This window comes from Entelurus aequoreus, linkage group LG20 (genome assembly GCF_033978785.1).
Source record: "Entelurus aequoreus isolate RoL-2023_Sb linkage group LG20, RoL_Eaeq_v1.1, whole genome shotgun sequence".
In the NCBI taxonomy this organism is placed as follows: Eukaryota; Metazoa; Chordata; class Actinopteri; order Syngnathiformes; family Syngnathidae; genus Entelurus; species Entelurus aequoreus.
In genome coordinates this window covers 28,000,547-28,020,518 of record NC_084750.1, presented here as the reverse complement: position 1 = coordinate 28,020,518, position 19,972 = coordinate 28,000,547, and the positions used below count along the sequence as shown (strand labels likewise).

Here is a 19,972-nt window from a genome sequence, read left to right as displayed (position 1 = left end):
ATTGCCTACTTTGTAGGCGGTCGAGCATTTATCGAGAAAAAATAAATCCCTCTTCCAGTCTGAAGATACACCTTTCAGACATTAACTTCCTCTTGACTTTATTTTGTTAAAAGAGGATGGATGGATGGTTGGTTGGAGTTACAATTTACGCACGAGCCAGTTTTTTGCCCTTTTCTGAATATTAATATGATGTTGTTCCCGCAGCTTCCAGTTGCTTTGTTTCTAACTCAAAGCATTTTCTAATTCTAATTCATTTTTGTTTAACCTTGTCTTTATCTATAGTTTCTCTCAACGCCAGGGGGTTAAGGCAGAACTTGAAGTGCAAAGCTTTATATTTATTTCTTAAACAATGTAAAACAGAAGTTTGTTTTTTTACAGTAGACACACAGTATGAATGATGATGTAAAGTTTTGGAGATCTCAATGGGGTAATGAGATATATTGCTCTCATGCATCACAGCGTTCTGGTGGAGTTGGACCACTCAAAAACAATATTACAGGGGTTTTATTGCGTCATAGTGACTATGATAAAAATGACCATTATATTTGTCAGGTTTTTGAGATTCAGAAAACTAACTTTATAGTTGCTAACATTTATGGATATAACTCGGTGCCTGACAATATATTTTATTTAATGAGGTGGAAAATACAAACCCCGTTTCCATATGAGTTGGGAAATTGTGTTAGATGTAAATATAAACGGAATACAATGATTTGCAAATCCTTTTCAACCCATATCCAATTGAATGCACTACAAAGACAAGATATTTGATGTTCAAACTCATAAACTTTATTTTTTTTTTGCAAATAATAATTAACTTAGAATTTCATGGCTGCAACACGTGCCAAAGTAGTTGGGAAAGGGCATGTTCACCACTGTGTTACATGGCCTTTCCTTTTAACAACACTCAGTAAACGTTTGGGAACTGAGGAGACACATTTTTTAAGCTTCTCAGGTGGAATTATTTCCCTATATTGCTTGATGTACAGCTTAAGTTGTTCAACAGTCCGGGGGTCAGTTGAATATGCTACAAAGACAACATATTTGATGTTCAAACTGATACTTTTTTTTTTTTTTGCAAATAATCATTAACTTTAGAATTTGATGCCAGCAGCACATGACAAAGAAGTTGGGAAATGTGGCAATAAATTCTGATAAAGTTGAGGAATGCTCATCAAACACTTATTTGGAACATCCCACAGGTGAACAGGCAAATTGGGAACAGGTGGGTGCCATGATTGGGTATAAAAGCAGATTCCATGAAATGCTCAGTCATTCACAAACAAGGATGGGGCGAGGGTCACCACTTTGTCAACAAATGCGTGAGCAAATTGTTGAACAGTTTAAGAAAACCCTTTCTCAACCAGCTATTGCAAGGAATTTAGGGATTTCACCATCAACGGTCCGTAATATCATCAAAAGGTTCAGAGAATCTGGAGAAATCACTGCACGTAAGCAGCTAAGCCCGTGACCTTCGATCCCTCAGGCTGTACTGCATCAACAAGCGACATCAGAGTGTAAAGGATATCACCACATGGGCTCAGGAACACTTCCCCACCCTGGGGACAAGAGGGTGTAGGACACCAAGGTGGAGAACAACAGCCACATGGAGGTTACCAACGAGCTGGTGTCCACCTTCACCATCGATGAAGCTCTAACAGTGACCATCGAGTAATTGAAACAGATTGGATGCTACGATAAGGCCACCCAACTGGGTTTGCACTTCATTTATTCAAGGAATAGATCCTAACCAACTTTGTTGTTATTTACTTTTACTTTCCTTTTGAACATATTGGTGAACTTTGGTGTTGTCTGCTTTTAATTTGAATATCTTTTTCTCCTGACATTGTGTAGTACAAAATGTTCTCCTCGTTTAACTGAAATTGGAAAGATGCATTTACAGTAAGTAGTTTTGCGTCATGAGGTGTAATTCTCGTAAAATCTCATCCCACGAGATTCCACTCTGAGGAAGATATTGCAGCCACAGCTGTTGCTGTGATGTCAATAGAAGGCAAAGGCAGTGGATGATCGCTAAAAGACAACATACTTACACCCCCCTTGGCATTACTGTTTGGGTATGTGGGTCTCCTCAAGCCTGCGAGTCGGCCTCTATTGCCGGGAAGGGACCTCCGAGGCGGCACGGTGCTGCCTCACTCTTCCCGGCCGACCGATCGGAAGCGAGACAAGACGCCCCGTCTGCATTAGTTTTCCTGCATCAATGCCACGCCAGTTCGATGTTTAAGTGACCTCTAAATGCGCAAATAGTGTTTCCATTATGCTTTTGCTAAACACTTCAATATAGAATAGTCTCAAAACCCACATCATGAGAGCACAAAAATTTTTAGCAATATTTGAGAGGTTTTTCGAAATATGGCTGTTTTCATTACCAGTCTCTTATTGCATATTTAGGTTTCACGCATTTCTAGAGGTAATGAAAATGCAGCTAGTGACGATGAAGGCTTTAAAACATGTTTAATAGACGAGGGCAATGGTTTTGTTCATTTTATTTAATCGATGTGTTTAAAACAATTGCTTTTTCCTTGGTTTGGGTTTGAAAAGTAGGGTGCAGTCATTTCTGTTAAGCAGCTGCATCTGTGAAATACTAAACAATGCCTTCCTGTGTTTGCAGATTAAATGTTTAGGGAACTGACGCGTCCAAAACTTCTTCCAACTGTAGGACTGCCTCCAACTCCAAAATTTGATTTGAGGGACGTCCGGATGCGAGGTAAGTCATCTATTATCAAATGTAAACGCAAAAGTTGTGTTAGTAAAGTAAATGTTATTCATTATGATAACCAGGATGTGTTCTCTCACTCCCGCAAACTCATCAAATGCCGCCAAAAGGTGTTGAAAACTAACAACGCTATCCGAGCTGCCGTGTTCAATTAGCCTTTCATTAGTAACCACGCGAAAGTAGTCGTGCAAAGTTATTCGGGTTATTCAAGTCATACAACTACATGCTACTTGGATAGCTTGCCTGAGAGTAGAAGTACCGTATTTTTCGGACTATAAGTCGCAGTTTTTTTTCATAGTTTGGCCAGGAGTGCGACTTATACTCAGGAGCGACTTATGTGTGAAATTATTAACACATTACCGTAAAATATCAAATAATATTATTTAGTTCATTCACGTAAGAGACTTGACGTATAAGATTTCATCGGATTTAGCGATTAGGAGTGACAGATTGTTTGGTAAACGTATCGCATGTTCTATATGTTATAGTTATTTGAATGACTCTTACCATAATATGTTACGTTAACATACCAGGCACGTTCTCAGTTGGTTATTTATGCGTCATATAACGTACACTTATTCAGCCTTTTGTTGACTATTCTTTATTTATTTTAAATTGCCTTTCAAATGTCTATTCTTGGTGTTGGGTTTTATCAAATAAATTTACCCAAAAAATGCGACTTATAGTCCAGTGCGACTTATATATATGTTTTTTCCCTTCTTTATTATGCATTTTCGGCCGGTGCGACTTATACTCCAGAGCGACTTATACTCCGAAAAATACGGTAATAGTGAAATTGTTGATCTTCGGTCTATCCTTCCAGTCAGGGGCTTATTTCTTCTGTTCCGATCCGCTGTAAGGCACGAGTGGATCACATTACCTCCGAAACCCAGGTGCTTAGCAGATGAATTACAGAGGAGGTAGAAATCACAGTGGTCGTCCTTTTCGCGTTCACAACTCTCATTTTTTAAAGGGTATTGTATCCGTGGTGGTTTAAAATACAAATCCATGATCCACAGTAGAAAAAGGAGGAAGTGTGGTATCATCCGAGCAATTGTTTGGATTCCCAAACGGGAGCGAAAGAAAATGCGACTGCTCATCTCGGCGTCCGGAACTGCAATGATTTTGCATGTTGTAGTAGCCCGGTCGTTGCTAGCATGCCGTGTGTTGTGCCTCAGTGTGCATTGTTTACACAACGTGCGGTGCGCTACTTAATATGTCCGTGTGGAAACTTGTTCGGTACACCTCCGAACCGAACCCCCCATACCGAAACGGTTCAATACAAATACACGTACCGTTACACCCTTAATATATAAATCCATCCATCCATTTTCTACCGCTTATTCCCTTTGGGGTCGCGGGGGGCGCTGGAGCCTATCTCAGCTGCAATCGGGCGGAAGGCGGGGTACACCCTGGACAAGTCGCCACCTCATCGCAGGGCCAACACAGATAGACAGACAACATTCACACTCACATTCACACACTAGGGCCAATTTAGTGTTGCCAATCAACCTATCCCCAGGTGCATGTCTTTGGAGGTGGGAGGAAGCCGGAGTACCCGGAGGGAACCCACGCAGTCACGGGGAGAACATGCAAACTCCACACAGAAAGATCCCGAGGCCAGGATTGAACTCACGACTACTCAGGACCGTCGTATTGTGAGGCAGATGCACTAACCCCTCTGCCACCGTGCTGCCTAATATATATATATATATTAGGCATATATATATATACATATATATATATATATATATATATGTATATGTATATCCATCCATCCATTTTCTACCGCTGAGGGGCGCTGGAGCCTATCTCAGCTACAATCGGGTGGAAGGCAGGGTATATATATATATATATATATATATATATAAATATATATATATATATATATATATATATATATATATATATATATATATATATATATATATACATATATATATACATATATATATATATATATATATATATATATATATATATATATATAGAGCCTGCATCCACCAGCTTCTGGATCTCTGCGCTGTAAGCCTTGGCACGTTCTGAGTCTTTAGCTAGCCGCCGTTCTGTGCTCGGCAGACTCGGCATGACGGCTTCTTTGGGGGCATGAAGGAGAGGCATGTCTCGCCTGCGCAGCAGGGGGGTGGCGTAGCGTAAGACTCCTGCTACCTCCACGCGGGTGGTCTTCTCTTCTAGCAGGGCTACTGCTGCTTGATCTTGTCTCGACCTGGTTACAATCTTCTCACTTTTATATGGAAGGGTGTCGAGCTGCCAAAGCCTTTCGACGTGCTTGAATAGTTCTGAAGCTGGAGGGTGAACTGATGTCACTAGGCACTGCTGTGAGTGTAGGGGCTGCTGGGAGAATCTTGCTGGGCCCTGAAGAGTCCAGCCTAGCCTGGTCCGGACGGCAGCAGGCCCACCTGGCAGGCCCAGTCGGATTGGCTCGATAGCGGTGATCAGGTGTGGGTGGTCGGAGCCGATGAGTACTAGGGGTCTGGCACTGTGGAAGAGCTCAATTGGTAAACCGACCAGGTGGGCGTACCTCTTCTGGAGTCGGTCCATCGGGTATGACTGTTCGCCTAGGCCGAGGCGACCTGAGGTGAAGGCTCTGGAGACTAGGAAGCTGGTCTTTGGCTCAGCAGCAGGAGAGATGTGGAAGGATACCGCAGAGCCACGGAGGGTCTGGACCTCCTGTCTAATGGTTCTCAGGGGCAGGTCCTCAGGTGTGCCTTGTAGGCAAAGTTCTCTGGCAGCTGCTGGCAGGAGCATGGTCCTTTCGGACCCGTCATCCAAGATGGCGTAGGTGGTTATAGTGCGATTTCCGTGACGAAGAAGCACTCTGACGACCTTCAGTAAGACCCTAGTGTGGACTGAAGGACGGTCGACGTACAGAACCTCAGTGGCGGAGCTCACCAGGCAGCTCTCCTCCTTGCTTGTCGGTCTTGGTGGTCGATCATTTACGTCGTGAAGGACCTGCAGATGTTTCCCTTGGCATAGGCCACAGGTCTTCTTTAAGTCACACTGAGCGGCTTGGTGAGGCCGTGCACAGCGCCAGCATCTTTTGTTGGCCTTTATCCACTCAGTGAGAGTTTCTTTGTTTAGCTTTGTGACTTCTGTACACTGGCTGAGGAAGTGTTCATCGCTCTCGCAGAAAGGGCAATAGGGCTTAGCTCTCCCCTTCTTTCCCTCTGAGGCTCTAGTATGTCCATCATTTTCTTCAGAGTCCTTTGATCCATGGAGGACGGTAACAGGTCGCCGTCCCTGGCGACCCTCATACCGGGACACTTGGTTTTCCTTTTCTCTTATGAGTGTCTGTCTGTCGAAATCCTGACACCAGGATTCGTGCTGGAGCCACTGGGCTAGATCGCACAGGGTGGGAACAGTCCCGGGGTTCTTAAAGGTGGTCCGACGGAAGTCTGCCCGTTGCTCTGCGGGTAGTTTGCTTAACAGTCTCACCACGTGAGATCCACAGCGAAGCTCCACTTCACCGTCAGTGCCCAACAACTTAAGTAGGCCAACCAAGGACTGAACATGGAGAGCAAACCGCCCAAAGGCTGCGGTGTCTCCACGGTGAACATCAGGTGAGTCTAGCACACTCGTTATCTTCCTGAGGGCTTACTGGTGGGGCTGGCCGAATTTCTCATTGAGGGCCGACATGGTGTCAGTGTAGGGCGTGGGGGAGTTGAGATAGGCATCTGCTATCAATTTTGCCTCTTCAAGCCTCAGATGGTCTACCAGAATCTGGTACTTGAACATTTCAGTCCCTTCTGTAGGCAGGAGGTTCTCCAGGGCTATTTTCAAACGGGCAAACTCACATGGGTCGTAGTGACTGAAGTTTGGTATGGTCGGGCGTGGGCCTCTATGTTCAGCAGCTGCAGCTGCTGATTCATAGCGTGGTGGAGGAGGGGTTTGCTGGCCCTGTCTCTGCATCCACGGGGCTGCTTGTGTGGACACTGGCATGTACCCAGGCTGGCTAGACGTATAAGTGGTTGCATAGGAGGGAGTTACACGAGGGAGATACTGTACTTGTGCGTAGTGTGGCTGGTACTGGTTCAGCAGCTGCTGGGGTGCATAGTCTGCAACGTGGGGCATAGCTCTGGTGGGAGGAGCCTGAGCCGGTGGTTGGTGTTGCAGCATTGTTGATGTAGTGGTGTGATACGCAGGTCTCTGGTGTGGGGGCTGAACAGCACGCTGGAAGTGGTGTGGCAACTGTTGCGGTGGATAGCGTGCCATGTAGGTAGGTTCCTCTGGAGAGCGTGTAGGACTGGTGTAGGTGTGAGCCATGTAGGGGGGACAAGGCTCGCTACTTAGCTGTCGGGTTTGAAGGTACTGTGGTTTATTGCCAACCTTCGCTGGTGACACCTTGCGGTGGCTAGCTGACAAGGTCTGGCTCCTTATCAGCTGTAGCTCAACCATCATCTGATCTAGTCGGTCCATGACTGGTTGACCTGGCGGACGTTCCAGGGCCGCTGTGTCTGGCCATGGTGGAGGGGGTTCAGGCCAATCCTCTTCATCCTCGGTATATACAGAATGGGGGTTGAGTTGACTGGTGGGTCGTGGTGTACCTTGCTGAAGGTTGATTACTGTGTTAGTCAGTCTTCTAATTTCGTTATGAACTTGACCTAATGCAGCCACATCCGCTTGCACGGTCAGCTGTGACTGCTGTAGTATGGCGCTTTTTCTCAGTATTTGACTGACTTCATCTCTTAGAGAGAGTTCCTGAGGTGAATGATGGATTGGGGTTGGTTCTCGGGTCAACTCCTCCCTTGTCTCTCTCTCTGCATGCTGTAGGTGGGCTAGCTGGGTGTCTGACCTGTACCTCTGCCACTCTGGTTCGTACGGGTCCTCTTCATGACAAGCAGCATCTCGCCTAAGCTGATGGGAGTAGGGAGCGGGGGTAGAGTATGGGGCGGTTGACTTGGCTGCACCCTCCTTCTCGTGAGATAACCATTCTTCTTCATGCCCGTGCCTGTGTCTTTGCCTGATGTTGCTGAGCTGGTAATCATCAAAGCGGGTTGGTGGGCGTGTTTGACGCCTAGGCCGTGCTCCTAATCCTTCGAAGTCCATACTGTCCAGGGGTAAATGAAGCTATCCGGCTCGAAGGACCACAATGTTGTGGAGAGTTATAAAAGGACTGTATGGTTCTATAAAGGTAGTCTCATTCGCCCCCGGGGCGTCGGTCAGGACACAATGGACAGGACAGTTCGTTTGGCATAGGGCAGTTTACTTGTTTTGTAGGCAGGTTGACAGGCATGGATTAGTTGAATGGTACAACACTGGCTAGTATAGGTGGTTCTGTAGTAAACAGATAAGAACATCATAAACAATTAGTATAGAATACCAGTAATAGCACATATCACCTTAATGCAATAATATATCATGGATACACAATATAGCATATACCGGTAATAATTAGCATTTAGTAAACATTAGCTTCACCAGTAAACAGTAAGCCCTGCCATACACACTGCAGGATAGCATCAAACCAAACACTCAAATAACATCATCCCAACATTTAACTGAACTTAAATGTCTTAACTAGACCACAAGGTGTCACTGCACGCTACAGAAGGCACGTAAACGTGGTACTTGTGACCTGCCGTGCAGAATAAGGTGCTTGCCTCCATGTACAAGGCACAAATGTCCGCAAATGCTCTCTTTAAAGAGATAAAGAACTGTTACATGAATTACATTGTATAGACGCTGTAAACAAGGCACACTGCGCGCAAGTAAGTAATGGATTACTTTCAACTAGCGTCGGAAACAAACAAATGCAGAAAAGTCAAACAGGCAATTGTACGTGTACATTAGAATTCTTAACTATATAATGAACTTACGTTCGTCAATGACGCACCCGGCACCGCAGTGCTGTACAATATTATAGGTTTCATATATATACAGGCAGCAAATGTAAATGACGTGCATTCACCGCTCTGTGCTCTGTTGTGGGTAGAATGAATGAGCACGCCACAATACCTTGCACTCTTAAAGGCCTACTGAAACCCACTACTACCGACCACACAGTCTGATAGTTTATATATCAATGATGAAATCTTAACATTATAACACATGCCAGTACGGCCGGGTTAACTTATAAAGTGACATTTTAAATTTGCCGCTAAACTTCCGGTTCGAAACGCCTCTGAGGATGACGTATGCGCGTGACGTAGCCCGGCGAACACGGGTATGCCTTCCACATTGAAGCCAATACGAAAAAGCTCTGTTTTCATTTCATAATTCCACAGTATTCTGGACATCTGTGTTCGTGAATCTGTTGCAATCATGTTCATTGCATTATGGAGAAGGAAGCTGAGCAAGCAAAGAAGAAAGTTGTCGGTGCGAAATGGACGTATTTTTCGAACGTAGTCAGCAACAACAGTACACAGCCGGCGCTTCTTTGTTTACATTCCCGAAAGATGCAGTCAAGATGGAAGAACTCGGATAACAGAGACTCTAACCAGGAGGACTTTTGACTTCGATACACAGACGCCTGTAGAGAACTGGGACAACACAGACTCTTACCAGGATTACTTTGATTTGGATGACAAAGACGCAGACGTGCTACTGTGAGTATGCAGCTTTGGCTTCTAAACATTTGATCGCTTGACCGTATGTGCGCAACTTTTTTTTGCGTATGTACGTAACTTTTTTTAAATATATAAGCTTTATGAACCTTGGGTTAGGTGAACGGTCTTTTGGGCTGAGTGATTGTGTGTGTTGATCAGGTGTTTGAATTGTATTGGCGTGTTCTATGGAGCTAGGAGCTAGCATAGGAGCTAGGAGCTAGCATAACAAACACGCAGGTGTTTTTATGCAGGATTAATTTGTGGCATATTAAATATAAGCCTGGTTGTGTTGTGGCTAATAGAGTATATATATGTCTTGTGTTTATTTACTGTTGTAGTCATTCCCAGCTGAATATCAGGTACCGTGAGTATGCAGCCTTGGCTGCTAAACATTTGATAGCTTGACCGTATGTGCGCGTCACGTACGTAACTTTTTAAAAATATATAAGCTTTATGAACCTTGGGTTAGGTGAACGGTCTTTTGGGCTGAGTGATTGTGTGTGTTGATCAGGTGTTTGAATTGTATTGGCGTGTTCTATGGAGCTAGGAGCTAGCAGAGGAGCTAGGAGCTAGCATAACAAACACGCAGGTGTTTTTATGCAGGATTAATTTGTGGCATATTAAATATAAGCCTGGTTGTGTTGTGGCTAATAGAGTATATATATGTCTTGTGTTTATTTACTGTTGTAGTCATTCCCAGCTGAATATCAGGTCACCCCCGGCTCTCACAGCATCTTCCCTATCTGAATAGCTTCAACTCCCCACTAGTGCTTCACTTGCACTTTACTCATCCACAAATCTTTCATCCTCGCTCAAATTAATGGGGAAATTGTCGCTTTCTCGGTCCGAATCTCTCTCACTTCATGCGGCCATCATTGTAAACAATAGGGAACTTTGCGTATATGTTCAACTGACTACGTCACGCTACTTCCGGTAGGGGCAAGCCTTTTTTTATCAGATACCAAAAGTTGCAATCTTTATCATCGTTGTTCTATACTAAATCCTTTCAGCAAAAATATGGCAATATCGCGAAATGATCAAGTATGACACATAGAATAGATCTGCTATCCCCGTTTAAATAAAAAACATTCATTTCAGTAGGCCTTTAAGGTGGACGGCTCATAACAGTCTCTTAAGGTGGACGGCTCATAACAGTCTCTTAAGGTGGACAGAGTTTGGGAACCTTTCTAACGTATATATATATATATATATATATATATATATATATATATATATATATATATATATATATATATATATATATATATATATATATATATATATATATATACATTTCAATTTAAAATTACTGCAGATTGTTAAGTATGCAAGTTGTCCTGTACTAAATATATGTAATTGTTAAATTTCCGTCTTCATATTTTTGCAGATACCAAGTGCACGGACAGTGCAGGACGCCCGGCCGGAGGCGCAGATGGCGTCAGTACGAGGTCAAGCGCCGACAAGGATAATTCAAGCAAAGGTAGTACTCGTGTCATCGTCGCCACTCTAACCTAGACCACCAATGGGGGTGTGATAGGAAAGTTCACTATATCACAGTTCTACATGTTATTTGTACACATTAATATGTAGGAATGTCCAAATGTTAGGACGCCCCCTATGGGCTTTGTTGAAAATGCTTTTGAAGTTTTAGCATCATTAAACAAACGGTGAAGGACTCACGGACAATATTATAATTATTGTGAGAAAAAAAACTATTTCAAAAGAATTGTGTAGAAATGGGTATGCCATTTTACCTGATTAAAGTAAAAAAAACATTTTTTAGTTGCAAAATTGTGAGAAAACGTTTTGATAAAATAACTTTTAGGAATAATGTGAAATGTTCTTTTATTTTACACGACACAATTTTGTAATTTTTAGAAGATTAAAGTCAAATATATTTTGAAAAAAAAGTATTTTTTTTAAAGTTAGTAATATTGTGAGAAAAAAAGGATTCCTGTGAAAAAGTTTTTTTTTTTTTTTTTTTTTTTTAGAAATTGCAATATTGTGAGAACAATTTTATTTTACAAGATTTGTGTAGAAATATTTTAAGAAACTTAAAAAAAAAAAAGAATTCAAGAAATAGGTATGCCATTGGTACATTATTAAAGTCTGATATATTGTGCAGAAAAGTCATATTTAAAAAAAATTTATAATAATTTTGATACAATAACTTTTAGGAATAATCTGAATTTTAGTTTTATTTTACAAGACAAAATTATGTAATTTTACAAAATTAAAGTCAAATATATTATGAAAAAAGTATTTTTTTAAGTTAGTAATATTGTACTGTGAATTTTTGGGGGGGGGGCGGGGGAATGCAATATTGTAAGAAAAAAAACTTATTTTACAAGATTTGTGTAGAAATATTTTAAGAAACTGGAAAAAAAAAAAGAATTCAAGAAACAGGTGTGCCATTGTTACATTATTAAAGTCTGATATATTGTGGGGAAAGTCATATTTAAAAACAATTATAATAATTTTGATACAATAACTTTTAGGAATAATCTGAATTTTTGTTTTATTTTAAAAGACAAAATTATGTAATTCTACAAGATTAAAGTAAAATATATTATGAAAAAGTGTTTTTTTAAGTTAGTAATATTGTTCTGTGAATATTGTTTTTAATACTATATAATACTAACATTGTTGGGTAAAACGGAATTTGGTTTTATTCTGAATTCAGTGAAACAGATTGGTGGTTTTAGCTGTTATAAAGACTTTCAGGTGTTTATATATGTTTATGTTTAAGTATTTGGCAGACGCTTTTATCCAAAGTGACGTACATAAAAAATACATATAAAACAATCACTGTAAACATCATTTAAGGGAAGAATGTAATACAAAATATCAATACAAAGTGTCAAGACAGAAAAAACTCTCTGCTGCTGCAGCAACAGAGATACAGTCTATAGGTCCCTAAGATATATAGATATCTAATGTATTCATACATTGTTTATGTAGGATATACACATGTATATATAACCTAATCATATTGTTTCTTGAACTTAAAAATAGCTGACCGTTTTTTTCCCCCTTCTCTGGGATTATATTCCCAGTTTTGATCTCGGACGTCTGGTCACTTATAGCATATGAGAATATTCTATTACTGTTAAGCAAACAATGAATAATAAAACACGCCAAAGCATGTGAAAATGCTGCGTCTACTAATGAGATGTCTATGACTGACTCCATGCGCTCTGAATACGCACTGCTGATTGGCTGTTACATGCGCTCTAAATACGCACTGCTGATTGGCTGTTACATGCGCTCTAAATACGCACTGCTGATTGGCTGTTACATGCGCGCTGAATACGCACTGCTGATTGGCTGTTACCGCTCTGCGTGTAACCAATCAGATGGTTCTGTGGGTGGGACAATGCTGGGTGCTGCAGAGACGTACTGACAGAGGCAGAGGCAGAACTAAGCGGAGCAGCTTGTTAAGACTTTAGTTTAGGCTGTGGCTCTTTGTTGTTAAGGCGGCCGCGGGAAACCCTGTGTAGGATTTTACAGGATTCATGTATTGTGAAAAAATATTGTGTGAAAAAAGTTTTCTTTGTAAAAGAATTATGCACTATAGTAATATTTACAATATTCTTTTACAGAAACAAAAGCACTATCAAACAAAAACGTTTTGCACAAGGGCACTTGAATATGGACAACATACGAAACAGTATTTCAAATCAGATCAGAGAAATTGACAGCTAATATTAGCTACAGTCCTACAGCAACACAAGAACTCTCAGGAGATGTCTGAAGCTTCCATCTATTCAAGCATACACCTCCCCCGAATCTGAACATTCGAGTAATCCACCACATTCCCGTGTAATGGCTGCATTTACAAAATAAATTGTCAGTTGTTGAGTGGTAATTTTTAAACGGACAGCCTTTTGGCTGCCTTCTGTGAATTGCAGGGGGAGTACTAAAACCCTGGGAGTTCTAGTCTTAATGAAAATAGATGTTTTTTGGTCAAAATATAACAGTTTATTTTGTTATTTCTTGCTTAATGTATTCAACAAATAAGAAACTTTCCATCGGATATAAATCCAAAACTTTCAGGGGTTTTTTAAATAAATTGTACACGTACACAAACATATATATAAACATAAGTACATGTATTAATATATATACACATATATGTATATATATGTGCCAGTAAAAAGTAATCCAATAATGGCCCCAAAGTGACAGTTTTGACACACCTGAGCGAAGCAGTTAAATATATTTCAAGCAACATATTAGTATTTGTCATTTTTGCCACACTCAAAACCTCCACTTTTTTCTTGTAACCATTACAAGTTGTTGTGCGTCATCTTGACTGTCAGCGTGTCCAGAGTAGTCCTTCTCCTCGTATATTTTTCCAAAAAGACTTTGGACATTCCCTGCCATAAAGTCAATAAATAGGATAACACCATCTAAAGTATGAGCCCTTGGCTTTGTGTCGCCCTAAACAAAATGTCGCCTGTGGCCCCACTTCAATCTCCAATATTACTTACTTATGATTATTAATATTGTTATGCTCCTAAAGGGCCCCACCCCACTATAAAGCTAACATACATACACACGGTCAGTATGTTTACATGTGCTAAAAGTTAAAAGCAGCTTTTTAAAACAAGTGCAAAAAACTTATTTATATTATTGACCATGTTATCATATCTATATCATGATTGAAAACCAGTTCCATCTTGCATTTATACACTCCCATCGTTCCACACACACGTGATAACCAGGAAGTACAGTAGATGATGCACTCCATGATCAGAAAGTACAGTATTCACATGTTTATGTCTTTGTTTCTGTCAAGACCGGAACAGGACTCTGGACACAGATGCAGGAGTTTGACAAGAAATATTTATTATAAACAAGGGAAAGGGTCAAAAAGAGAAGAAACTTAACAGGCTACCAAAAGCCGAGCTTATCTAATCTCTAAACTAACAAAATCTCAATGAACTCAAAACGCTCCAGCTGCGGAGGGAAAAAGGTTGCAAAGAGAACAATATGCAAAAACAACAAAAGGCGCTCCAAGGGAGGCAATTCTAAACAACTAATCTTACCTGACAAAAAGGGTACAAAGAACGTGGCAATGACTGTGAACATGGACCGCTGGAGGTTCACACAAAACATACGATATCACTCTGGCACAGGACAGAAGGAAGACGAGCCATTTATACACATGAGGGTGGATGACACAGGTGGACACAATCAGGCAATCAGGAGAGACAGACCAGTGAAACAGGAGGAAGGGCAAGTGACCTGAAACGAGAGGGAGAGTTAACCTTTCAAAATAAAACAGGAAATGACAAGACAACATGAAACCAGACAAAACCCAGACAAGACTTCACCCAGGTGTGACAGTTTCTTCAGTAATATTTTTCATCAAGCATCAGAACCAAAGCTGTCACCCTAAAAATATCCATAATTCCCCTAAATGATTTGGATTGAATAGAAGGAGGATGATCTACAAGTTTTAGAAGGTGTGTGCTAAAAAGATGCAGCTTTAGTAAAACACTAAGCATCATGTAGCAGTATTGCTAAGTGCTAAACAAGATATACAAACTGTAATAGAACAATCACTTACTGTACAATTTCTGCTCTCAGTGGGATAAAGACTGTTGGGATGTTTATATCTTTCAGCACAAGACTTGCGTTCCCCGTTAATAGATGACTAATTAATCACAATTCTCACTACTCAGGTAAAAAATGTTGGGAGCAAACAAGTGTTTGTCTCGTCACAGGGCTATAAATTGGATGTAATTTTATATATATATTTTTTTTTTTTTTTTTAAATTGGATGTCAAAGTTGACCAACTTATGGGTTTATGTCCAGAAGAGGGATGATTTATATTCTAGAATTAATTTTTACCATCTCAGAGGCGATGCAGCAGCTCATCGGCTCTGCCCGTCAGTAGCTGCAGTAGCTGCATTTCATCCATAATTAAGGTGCCGTGTTACTAAAAGTAGTTCTTCAGGGTTAGCGCTTATTATAACAGTGATGCTAATAATATTTAGGTCACAAAATGATAAAATAATAACAAATACAAATATATATATTTACTCTAAATATGTATATATTTTTGTTTATTATTTTACTATAAAGTCCTCTAAAAATATCTATAAATCACCAACATATATATGTGTGTATATACAGTATGTATAGGTATATTTATGTATATGTATGTGTGTATGAATGTAAATATGTATACAGTATATATATAAATGTGTGTATGTATATATGTGTGTTTATATATGTATACATATATGTAAGTGTGTATGTATATATGCATATATATATATGCATATATACATATATACATACACACTTACATATGTATATATGTATGTATATATGTATATATGCATATGTACATATGTATATATGCATATATATATATATATATATATATATATATATATATATATATATATATATATATATATATATATATATATATATATATATATATATATATACTGCATATACATTTCAATTAAAATTACTGCAGATTGTTAAGTATGCAAGTTGTCCTGTACTAAATATATGTAATTGCTAAATTTCCTTCTTCATATTTTTGCAGATGCCCAGTGCACAGACAGTGCACCGGCCGGTGGCGCAGATGGCGTCAGTACGAAGTCAAGCGTTGACAACGATAATTCAAGCAAAGGTAGTACTCGTGTCATCGTCGCCACTCTAACCTAGACCACCAATGGGGGTGTGATAGGAAAGTGCACTATATCACAGTACTACATGTTATTTGTACACATTAATATGTAGGAATGTCCAAATGTTAGGACACGCCCCCTATGGGCTTTGTTGAAAATGCTTTGGAAGTTTTGGCATCATTAAACAAACGGTGAAGGACTTACGGACATTATTATAATATTGTGAGAAAAAAAACTATTTTAAAAGAATTGTGTAGAAATGGGTATGCCATTTTACTTGATTAAAGTAAAAAAATATTTTTTTTAATTGCAAAATTGTGAGAAAACGTTTTGATAATATAACTTTTAGGAATAATGTGAAATGTTCTTTTATTTTACACGACACAATTTTGTAAATTTTAGAAGATTAAAGTCAAATATATTTTGAAAAAAAAGTATTTTTTAAGTTAGTAATATTGTGAGAAAAAACGTCATTGAACAAGAATTTTGTCGGAATATTTGAGAAAAAAAATTAAAGTTTTACAAGAAAAAGTATGCCATTTTACAAGATTCCTGTGAAAAAGTTTTTTTTAGTTTTTTTTTTAGAAATTGCAATATTGTGAGAACATTTTTATTTTACAAGAGTTGTGTAGAAATATTTAAGAAACTTACAAAAAAAAAAGAATTCAAGAAATAGGTATGCCATTGTTACATTATTAAAGTCTGATATATTGTGGGGAAAAGTCATATTTTTAAAAAAATTATAATAATTTTGATACAATAACTTTTAGGAATAATCTGAATTTTTGTTTTATTTTACAAGACAAAATGATGTAATTCTACAAGATTAAAGTGAAATATATTATGAAAAAAGTATTTTTTTAAGTTAGTAATATTGTACTGTGAATTTTTTTTTGGGGGGGATGCCATATTGTAAGAAAAATAACTTATTTTACAAGAGTTGTGTAGAAATATTTTAGGAAACATTTTCTAATTTGTTTCAATGAATAGGTATGCCATTTTACATTATTGAAGTCAAATAAATAAAGTCATATTAAAAAAAAAAAAGTTGCAATATTGTGCTAAAACGTTTTGATACAATAACTTTTAGAAATAATCTGAATTTTTGTTTTATTTTACAAGACAAAAGTATGTAATTCTACAAGATTAAAGTCAAATATATTATGAAAAAAGTATTTTTTTAAATTAGTAATATTGTACTGTGAATTTTTTTTGGGGGGGGATGCATTATTGTAAGAAAAGACAATTATGTAATTATACAATATTAAAGTCATATATAATAAGAAAAAAGTTAACATTTTACAAGAAAAGAATATGCCATTTTACATGATTAATGTCATATAAATAGTGTGGAAAAAAGTCAAGATTAAAGTCAAATATTATATGAAAAAAATATTTTTTTAAATTAGTAATATTGTACTGTGATTTTTTTATTTTTTTTTTTAGAAAAATGCAATATTGTAAGAAAAAATTTTTATTTTACAAGTGTTGTGTAGAAATATTTTTAAGAAAGAAATATTTTAGAAAAAAAAAGTAATTTGTTTCAATAAACAGGTATGCCACTTTACATTATTGAAGTCATATTTCGTGGGGAAAAAAGTCATATTAAAAAAAAAGTTGCAATATTGTGAGAAAACTTTTTGATACAATAACTTTTAGGAATAATTTGAATTTTTGTTTTAATTTACAAGACACGATTATGTAATTGTACAATATTGGGTTGAGTTTTTTCTCGCCCTGATGTGGGATCTGATTTGGATTGAATATAAGGAGGATGATCTACAAGTTTTAGAAGGTGTGTGCTAAAAAGATGCAGCTTTAGTAAAACACTAAGCATCATGTAGCAGTATTGCTAAGTGCTAAACAAGATATACAAACTGTAATAGAACAATCACTTACTGTACCAAGTCTGCTCTAAGTGGGATAAAGACTGTTGGGATGTTTATATCTTTCAGCACAAGACTTGCGTTCCCCGTTAATAGATGATTAATTAATCACAATTCTCACTACTCAGGTAAAAAATACTGGGAGCAAACAAGTGTTTGTCTCGTCACAGGGCTATAAATTGGATGTAATTTTATTTTATTTTTTTATTTTTTTATTTTTTTTAATTGGATGTCAAAATTGACCAACTTATGGGTTTATGTCCAGAACCTTCTACTATCCAAGTGAGAGGGATGATGTATATTCTAGAATAAATTTTTACCATCTCAGAGGCGATGCAGCAGCTCATCGGCTCTGCCCGTCAGTAGCTGCAGTAGCTGCATTTCATCCATAATTAAGGTGCCGTGTTACTAAAAGTAGTTCTTCAGGGTTAGCGCTTATAATAACAGTGATGCTAATACTTGGTTAATATTTAGGTCACAAAATGATAAAATAATAACAAATACAAATATATATATTTACTCTAAATATGTATATATGTTTGTTTATTATTTTAATATAAAGTCCTCTAAAAATATCTATAAATCACCAACATATATATGTGTGTATATACAGTATGTATAGGTATATTTATATATATGTAAATATGTATATATATATATACATTTGTGTATGTATATATGTGTGTGTATATATGTATATATATACATATATATATACATATATATATACATATATATATACATATATATATACATACATATATACATATATACATATATATATATATATATACATATATATATATATATATATATATATATATATATATATATATATATATATATATATATATATATATATATATATATACTGTACATACATATACATTTAAATTAAAATTACTGCAGATTGTTAAGTATGCAAGTTGTCATGTACTAAATATATGTAATTGCTAAATTTCCGTCTTCATATTTTTGCAGATGCCCAGTCCACGGACAGTGCAGGACGCCCGGACGAAGGCGCAGAAGGCAAAGGTAGTACTTGTGTCATCGTCACCACTCTAACCTAGACCACCAATGGGGGTGTGATAGGAAAGTGCACTAAAGTTAAAAAGTACCAATGATTGTCACACACACACTAGGTGTGGTGAAATTTGTCCTCTGCATTTGACCCATCCCTATATCACAGTACTACATGTTATTTGTACACATTAATATGTAGGAATGTCCAAATGTTAGGACACGCCCCCTATGGGCTTTGTTGAAAATGTTTTGGAAGTTTTAGCATCATTAAACAAACGGTGAAGGATTTACGGACATTTTTATAATATTGTGAGAAAAAAAACTATTTTAAAAGTATTGTGTAGAAATGGGTATGTCATTTTACTTGATTAAAGTAAAAAATATATTTTTTTTAGTTGCAAAATTGTGAGAAAACGTTTTGATAAAATAACTTTTAGGAATAATGTGAAATGTTCTTTTATTTTACACGACACAATTTTGTAATTTTTAGAAGATTAAAGTCAAATATATTTTGAAAAAAAAGTATTTTTTAAAGTTAGTAATATTGTGAGAAAAAAAGTTGGCATTGTACAATAACTTTGTCGGAATATTTTGAGAAAAAAATTTAATATTTTACAAGAAAAAGTATGCCATTTTACACGATTCCTGTGAAAAATAATTATTATTTTTTTTTTTTTAGAAATTGCAATATTGTGAGAAAATTTTTATTTTACAAGATTTGTGTAGAACTATTTTAAGAAACTTAAAAAAAGAATTCAAGAAATAGGTATGCCATTGGTACATTATTAAAGTCTCATATATTGTGGGGAAAAGTCATATTTAAAAAAAATTATAATAATTTTGATACAATAACTTTTAGGAATAATCAGAATTTTTGTTTTATTTCACAAGACAACATTATGTAATTCTACAAGATTAAAGTCAAATATATTATAAAAAAGGTATTTTTTTAAGTTAGTAATATTGTACTGTGAATTTCTTTTTTTTGGGGGGGGGAATAAATTATTGTAAGAAAAAAAACGTATTTTACAAGCGTTGTGTAGAAATATTTTAAGAAAGAAATATTTTAGGAAACATTTTCTAATTTGTTTCAATAAATAGGTATG

General features: G+C 37.4%; 1 protein-coding gene across 1 annotated transcript in view; it reads left to right on the top strand.

Annotated features, from left to right (window-relative positions):
- LOC133635728 (uncharacterized) overlaps positions 1-15,914 on the top strand; it is an 83,000-nt gene extending 67,086 nt beyond the window's left edge. Inside the window, exons 9-11 of the mRNA XM_062028976.1 lie at positions 2,630-2,725; positions 10,688-10,780; positions 15,873-15,914. Coding sequence (XP_061884960.1) covers positions 2,630-2,634 — 5 coding nt within the window. The 3' untranslated portion in view covers positions 2,635-2,725; positions 10,688-10,780; positions 15,873-15,914. The remainder of the gene's footprint in view (positions 1-2,629; positions 2,726-10,687; positions 10,781-15,872) is intronic.
- Positions 15,915-19,972: the final 4,058 nt, after the last annotated feature.